At 41.2% G+C, this 8637-nt stretch overlaps 1 protein-coding gene across 1 annotated transcript in view; it reads right to left on the reverse strand.

Moving 5' to 3' along the window:
* Positions 1-8637, reverse strand: part of REEP5 (receptor accessory protein 5) — a 32562-nt gene that overhangs the window by 16881 nt on the left and 7044 nt on the right. The window contains exon 3 of the mRNA XM_009321112.1: positions 8553-8637. Coding sequence (XP_009319387.1) covers positions 8553-8637 — 85 coding nt within the window. The remainder of the gene's footprint in view (positions 1-8552) is intronic.

Here is an 8637-nt window from a genome sequence, read left to right on the forward strand (position 1 = left end):
AGTGGCCCAGGGCTCCTATCAGCTATGTAGCTACAGTATCAGAGTACCGGCTCAGTTTTGACTGTGTGCATCCTAGAATCAGTCAAATTGAACTCTAGATCAAGTGTGGTTACTTTATCCTGCTACCTGATAGTAACAGATACTGGTCTAATTTTAGTAAGCTGCCAAGTTGAGCTCTTTCACTTAAAGCATCTGACTCATTTTGACAAAAAATCAGCTCTTTTCCAAGAGGAGACAGTTACACACTCCTGAATTAGCTCTGCCATAACGAATCATTGTTGGAGTTAATTCACACATACAGTACTCACAAAATAAGCATATTATAAGTACACCAGTTATGAGTTTGGGTTTTTTCCTTTCCCTGAGTCCAGCTAATAAGATGTGGAAGCCAGGAATAAAGAAAGAAATGACAGATTTTATTGCTGTGGTCTCATATGAAGTGATCACTCAAATCCCTGCAATTTACAAGGCGTACCTGATGACTGTTGTATAAATAAAGTTACAAGTTTAAGACAAAAGATTAGTCTCTGTTAAGCCCAGTGCTCATGCTGTAGTTAGGGAAGACTGGAGCATTTTGTGCATCCTTCCTTCAGTTTTCTAATCAGTGCTATACTAAATGAGTAGGCAGGCATATTTGTGATCCTCTTAGCCAAGCATTACTCTTTTTTTTCCCCATTTAACTTAAAAAAACCCTGAAATTACCTACACTTCTAGAGCTTATACTTGCTGGTCTGCCCCAACTGTTTACAACAGGTTATGGTGATTCAAAAATAATTTACTTCTAGCTACCTATCCAGACACCCCTGTGGGATCAACACTCCACTGCACCACAGGCTTCCTCAGTTTGGTGCCTCCCCATCATCCTCATTTCAGACTCATCTTGGCAGGCTGCCTCTTTGACACCTGACATCATTTCAGTGAAACAAGTACCTGTGTATTTGTATTTGCTTTATAATTTTGTCTTCTACATTTTCATCCAACAGTTAAAAGCCTTCTGTATTCCATCTTTCTTCCTCCTTACTGACTGCAAGAGCAGTCTTATGCATTTGCAGATACTGAAAACATCTTCCTGCCAAACACGCTTACACAACTGCTGCAGTGTAAGTCTACCATCTCCCCTCTCTCAAAATTTTCTGTATCCAGAAGATGGCAGCAGACAAATTCATGAAGGATAGGAAGGGAGGCTCACAGTCCAGGGATGGGGCATCCACAACTTCTCTGGGCAACCTGTTCCAGGGTCTCACCACCCTCATAGTGAAGAATTTCTTCCTTATATCTAGTCTAAATCTACACTCTTTTCAGTTATTAGACCACAACAACAAACAACATGACAGTAGTACAAAGGGTTCTACTTTTGTTTCTTCAATGGAAATGGAGACTGAGACAACAAAAGGAGCACAGGCCACTCTGCCCACCAGTGAAGCGAGTCCTACATACTACCTGTTAACTCAGCACAAAGCTAGGTTCCTGCAGAAAAGCAGCAATCCTCTCATTTCACTGCTCTCTGCTCATTCTTGGCCTGCTCTCTTCTGGAGCAAGTATTTGTAGGGCCACATGATGAGTCAGTTCCCCAGTTCTGACTCAAGTTAAAACCAGCTTCCCCCAAACACACACCCACACACACGCAGGCTTTTTTTGCTGCGATTAACATGCGTCAGTGCCTCAGTCCAGCCTGCCAAACCATTCGGTTACTGCTTGTTCTGCCACACAGGCTGGGCGATGCGGGAGGTGCTGTGCAGCAGGAGGCCCAGCAGGCTTTAGCTCTCCACTCCCAGAGAAGCGATCCACGCTCTCTTTCTGGAAGGGGGATTTCCTTCACTTCCACCCTTAACACAGGCAAGGAAAGTCACTGCGGCCTTCAGCGGGGCTCACCCGTGTATGCAGTCTCAGGCTAAGCTTTACCAGCTTCACCGTTGGCTGTACCTGTCCGCATTAGCAGTTAGACCAGTACTGCTACACTGTCTGATAGAGTCCAAAAGCCCTGTTTTGGAAACATCTGATCCCAGCTTATATTACAGAATTCTTTCAGGTTGTCTTTCCTGAAGGTATTGACAAGAAAGAGAAGTGGCATGCAGTGAGGGAGCTTCGGGAAAAGCCACATTTTACCTGTGTAGTGCAGACATGCTGCATCCCACCAGAAGAAGCCACTTGCTAAGGATCCACAACACAATGCCTCTCTACTTGTGACAGCCAGTTTTGTTAGAGGGAAAATACTGTTTCACATGCTTTGGTTGCCTCTCCACAGCTGTTACTGTTTAGGGTGCAGGCACAGAGATCAGACAGTACTGTTGTGACCAAATGGAGAAGAACTGGGCTCCTGCTGCATGCTTACAACCATACAGAAAGAATAAAAGTTACATTATCCTGTCAACCTATGCTGCACTGTGGAGACTGTATTTCAAGTGTAATTTTGTTACAGCCCTACTACTGTTATTCAGTTCTGTTTACTGCAATATTGGCAAAAGAACTGTAATATGGTCTTAATTTATACAAATGTACAGTAAAGCATGAAATCATGGTGCAACATTTGTCTCGCTTGGTAAAATGTTGCTGTTTCGAGGTAATCACTGTGTAAGGAGTTTTTAAACTAGAAAAAAAATCCTACAGTTTTAATTATTGAACGTAATTAAAAAATTGAGTCAGCAGGGAGTGGGAAAGGGATTCAAGTTTTAGACTGACAACTAACTTCTGGGTTGAGGCTGGTTTGCAGAGACCTGAAGAATTTCCTTTATGAGTACAGTGCTAGTTGCTAAGCTGTGTACCAACAAAATTTTGTAATTTTTTTTTTTTAATTTTTATTTAGTGTTCACAGACCCTCACACGAAAGTCTGCATTTCTTTTCCTAACAGCTGAAGACAGCCTCATTATCCTCATCTAAAAATTGTGTATCTTGCTCATTGTTTGCATAGTGACAAGTAGGCTTCCTTCCTTTTGGGATAGCAAGATGTTGCTAGCTCTCCTGTGTCAGGCAGTCTCATAGGTGTGAAGAAAGACTTTTAAAATGTAACTAGAATACATCACCACAACAAAACAAACAGGAAAACAAGACAACCAACTAGCAATAAGCCACATATTTTTAATCTCACTTTTTAACTCCAGCTCATTTTTTCAGCATTTAGGATCGGCAATGCTATGCATTAAATGTTAGAAGCATTGTGACTCACCAGGAGGAAGGGTAGTTTAGAAATATATTCCAGCAAACCCCACTGATGCAAGTCTAACTATCCCTTGAACATCTGTAGGCCTACATCAACCAAGTCGCTAGAGGTCAATACAGTAAGAGTGCATGCAAGGTGCAGTACTGCAGTGTGTCTTTACCAAGAAGGTCTGGTAAAATGCCTTCATTTATGCCTCAAACATATCCGCAGTCCCTAGAAATAGTATCTACATCAATTACAAACTGGAAATCTTTCAGTAAGTTTAATTCAGATTGTGGGCCCACCTGTACAACAAAGACCTTTTTAACCTAAATTTAAGATACGGAATATAAATTCAAATTTTCCCACAGTTATCATAATATTAGACTCTCTCCTGCATCTAACCACTTGCTGTCTCTAGAAAGCAAAGCACATCATTTGTCCAACCAACAGATAAGACAGCTTTTATTTTAAACATGGCACTCTAAAATCTAAAACACAAAAAGCAAGTATGTTCAGAGGAACTGATTTGGCAGAACACATACAAAAAAGTCAAAATACAATTTTTAGTGTCTGAAGCTCCATGAGAAGAGTATCAGCTGGGAAAGGCAACAGCGTAAGTGTAGACAGATTTGGAAACTTTCTGCTTATATTTATACTGAGCATTGTCAATCTGGTTAGATACACCAGCTCACTCAAATCACTTTTATAAAGCAGCAGCAGAGCATTACTTTTGAACATCAGCATATCATGCAGCGTTTTCCATGAAGGAAAAAAGTAAGCATTCGCCTCAAAACTTAAGAGAAAGCAAATTTGCTGCTCTAGTTCTCAACAAATACAGGAACAATTTTGCATTTTCTAAACAACTGTGACCAAAGAAAAGCAGTGTTCCTGTTTTAGAGGTATGGAAGAGGCAAAGGTACTAGAAGACAGGCTTAAGACACTATGACAATATTCAAATTAAGACTTGAATTGTGTGTTTATACTTCTCTACAATCAATCTAGATTGTCTCCTGTTCGTAAAATGCCATGATTAGCTCTTACATATTAAAAACAGCTAAACTGAAGTAACAGCATAAAATTGGCCAAAGCAGAGAGAGGCATGATTGTACTGTATCGCTCTTCTCCCTTGAAGACACCAGTAATAAGTTCAGACATTTTACTGCCCAAAGCTATTTTCATCTTTGCAATTTTTAAACCCAACATGACAGCGCTTCTCAAGTTTCCAATCCTTTGCACGCATTTCTTAGTCATCAAAGGCTCCTTTCCTGCTTGCACTCTAATTTTTTTGAGGCAGTTAGCCACCACTGGCTATGGGAGGAGCTACATTTAAACAGGCTAGCTTTAAACAGGCTAGCTCTGGAACGTTTAAAGAAGCAGTGAAAATACTGGCAATGTTATTTATATACTACCAACACTCACTTCTTCCATCTACTAGTCTGAATATTGCCTTGCGCAATTAAAGCTTGCTAAAAGTATAAAAAGTTGCTTCTATCATCTGTGGTAAATTTTTCAATGCTGGTCTACTGCAAACACAACAGGCTGCTAACAAATATTAAATTTCAACTTAAAATTAATCATTCTATTTCATCACATAGCAGTTAACAGAATTTTACGGAGTAAGACCAGGGTTTTATGACAAACTTTAATCCAGATTGTCTGACTTACTGGGAAACAGCCAGATAACGTTTACTTGGAAAACAACTGCTTAATTTTGCCTATGTTAAGAGCCTCGGGTGGGCCCTTGCTGGTGACATGGCATAGATGACTTGGATTTTTGGGAAGATTTTGTATCACTAGAGAAGAAACTCCTCCGTATATAAAACCACTAAAGATTTACACAAAGCAAAGCTGAAGGTGAACGTGAACAAGGGGGAAGTAGAAGGGAAACAGCTGTGCCTGCCTGAAACTGTAAGAGACATTAACTAGGGAGTTGCCCCCTCCCCTCACATTGGCTTTGAGCCTTGGCTGAGGCCAGCGCCGCAGTGATGTGAAAGCAGGGAGCAGCACAGCTGCACCAGTACCACTTCACACCCCATCTGCTAGGTCTATCCCAGCAACTACAGCCTCCAGCACTTCTCCACTGTAATTTGCGCCTGCTGCACAGCACATACTGACAATGAATAGGGAGAACAATGTAAACAAAAGAAAATAAACTACATAATTATACAAGGCCTGACAGATACCCACACATCCGTAAAACTGTCCTGGTTTCATGTGTGAACAGACTGAAACCCGAGCTGAGCATCCTTCTCTGGGTTTGGTTCCCCCCCCCCCAATGTATTTTTTTCAGGCAGGCACAGAGACTAACAGTAACTACCATGACCAAGGTAACCCAGAACTAAAATCCTCATAAAACAGATTTGGAACATGCTTAATGGGTCACTCACCTGGTAGCCTGTTTGACATTTTAAACAACTCTAAGGACAGGAGATGGTGTCCCTTGCAGAACGCACATCTGTCCCACTCCTTCATGACTCTCTTTTCTGCTGAACAGAAGCCTGACCCAGTACTTCATTTTCACTTTAAACAATTCAGTCACTGACAATGCAGAAATGATACGCTGATTTACTTCACAACAGAAGAAAGTAAGTTAACTGGGGAAAAGTAATCTGCTTTTTCTCTTTTAGTACCTGAGACATTTCAGGCTTGGATACATTGTTGAAATACCTGTGTAAACATCGAACTAACACCCCGCACAATACATTCTGTTCATGGCTCCTGACCTCTTCCAGAAGCCACAGCTTTTACAGCAAAAGCCATTTGAGGGTGCTTGCAGCTGGTGAAAACTGTTTTCTGCCCAATGCTAGGAATCAAATCTCACTACTGTTAGTTCATAAAACAGGCTCTTCAGCTGTCTTTTCAAGGGGGACAGACCAAATAGAAGAGAGGAATAAACACCACCCTGGCTACTGGTCTTTATGCTTTGGGTCTTTATGCTTTATAAGCATGGGGGACAGCACTTGGCAGCACCCTGACTGCAGTACAGGATCCAGAGCAGTGAAAATGAAAGCAGGAATCACTCCAGTAACTCAGCTTTATCTTCTCGCACCTTAGGCCTGCATTAGAATAGAGATCCTATGGTAAATACAGAGAGTGGTATGGTAGCACCAAGACAAAAAGAAACCCATATGGTGGAAGAAGGGTAACCACCAAAGAGGATTCTTGCTCTTTTTCATGGCCAGGCAGCCCATGCTTGACTCCAGACTGAAAGCCATCTCAGGAGATAGCACAGATGTCCTGGTGTGCTGCTGTCAAGACTGATCCCACAACACTGTACAGACTAGCAAGGGCAATAATGCCTATCCTGAGTTCACACACGTCACTCCCAAAAAAGAGGAAACTGAATGGGACCATGAAAACGTGTACTAGCGCATGTCTTCCCATGTCTCCGCTGCACCCACACTGCTGGCTCTGCAGGCTTGCAGGCAGAGCAAGGCATGTGGGAAAATGCTAGGTACCAGCTCTGTACTTGGGAAGGAATGGAAGGGGAGGGGATCAAGCCCACCTGTGCTGTCAGCAGGTTGCTGCATGAGCTGGAACCTGTCTGCAGGCTGCCACTGAAAGACACTGACATGCAGCACATCACATGCATTTTAAATTAGATTTTCACCCCAGATGATGATTTTCTCCTAAAAATGTTTCAGCATTAAAAAGACAGCTAAGGGGAAAGCATTAACTGAGAATAAATTGGAAAAAACAGAACGGGCGTTGTATTCACGTGCATGTTATTCATTGTGGTTTTTTGTTTAAGTAAAATTTGTAGCCAAGGACAATGGCATATGCACCCATTACTAAAAAAAAAACAAACCAAAAACAAACAATAAAACACCCCACGGTACTAACATCCGGGAGATAACTTTTCACATTAAGATACATTTAAACCACCTTCCAACATGAAAAAGGGTAGACATCCTACAAAAAGATTTTAAAAACTTAATTTTCCAGATTTGGAAGAAAAAAAAAAAAAGGAAGATAAAACCCCATATTTGATTTGCTACTGTCTTGCCTCCACAGTTCTAAGAGCTTTTATTACCAATTTATTCACCACAGTTGCATAATGGCAGATTTAAAATATAATCCCAAACCAGTTTTTAAAACAAATTAAAAAATTTAAATAGGATTTTAGAAAGTAATTATGTAAGTTTAAAAGTGACCTAAGTCAGATACAAAATACTACATAAACATAATTCCTACACAACTATTTTAAGGTTTTGAAGCTTTGTTGGTTGATACTTTCACTTTCAGATTTTAATGAAAAAATTACCTTTTAACCAATTTTTTCACTAAAAATTGCCTTATAGAAAATAAAATCTGAGTTTCTCCAGAGTTCTTGGCCTATAACCTCCTAAATTAGTGCTCACTGGAAACAGCATTTAGAAAAGTGTTCCTTAGTTTTAAGCATCACAACTGCTAAGATGTTTCAGGAGAGTCTAAAACTAAGTCCAACTCCCACATTTCTGAAAAAAACAAAAGAGAAGGAACCTTTTCTGTATTGTCCAGAAGCTAATTACAGAGAACATATTTTTAAAAGTTGCTGACTGTATGTAAACAGAGTTATGTAAAAGGCAAGCACTGTGTTTCAACGATGTAGCAGTATTGCTGGGAAGGACTTCCATTTTATGAGTGTATTAGGCTACACAGGTGGTTTTATTTAGTACATTTCTGAAGTCTTCTGGAACATACTCCACTGTGGTCTTACCTAACAGGAAATCCATTTTGGTCTAATAATATAATGCCCATGAAAGATACTAGATATTCTTAAAAACAAAATATCTAAGGAGGCTTTCCTTTGAAAAAATGAAGTATTTTTAAGTCTTTTACACCCAACAGGAGCTACAGTGTCTTCCTTTCCACCTTCTCATCAGCTAGGTGGTTTTGGAGTAAATAGCACTCCTTAATGCATCTCTGTCTCCAGCCCGTATATTACCTAGTGCTTCGTATCAAACATATGCTGATGCTGCACCAGTGCCTTCCTGCATATCTGTGAGTGTCCTCAACTAAAAATATCAGTGTGAGTTTTAGCAAATACTGTTACGACAGCAATTCTTCCTCCTGTTACTAGCGGCAGGTAAGACACAGCGATCCAGCTTCTCACTAAGGATGACAAAGCTGGGAACCCAAAGCCAAAACGTAACGCGCTACAGGAACTGGCTTGCAAGTGTGGAAATTACCCAGCATCTCCCATCTGTAATTTATTACGTAGCACTTGCCAGATGGACGAAACCTCGTTCTTTACTTAGCACCTTGCACCTATACATGCTAAGGGAAAAGGGTGGGTGGGAAAAAACAACATTTTGGAGCGTGGTCCTGGAATGCCACCGTGACAGACTGTGATTTTGCAACCGCATTCTCTCCCCGGCGGGTAACACATGCAACCATCCTGGTAAGAGGGGCAAGAGTCGTGACACTCACGAGGTGTAGGCAGGGTAGCCGAAGCCGATGATGTTGCAGAGCAGGGACGCGCCGTAGCCCACCACCAGGTACACGGCCACCGCCC

Source organism: Pygoscelis adeliae, unplaced genomic scaffold (assembly GCF_000699105.1).
Source record: "Pygoscelis adeliae isolate BGI_AS28 unplaced genomic scaffold, ASM69910v1 Scaffold83, whole genome shotgun sequence".
In the NCBI taxonomy this organism is placed as follows: Eukaryota; Metazoa; Chordata; class Aves; order Sphenisciformes; family Spheniscidae; genus Pygoscelis; species Pygoscelis adeliae.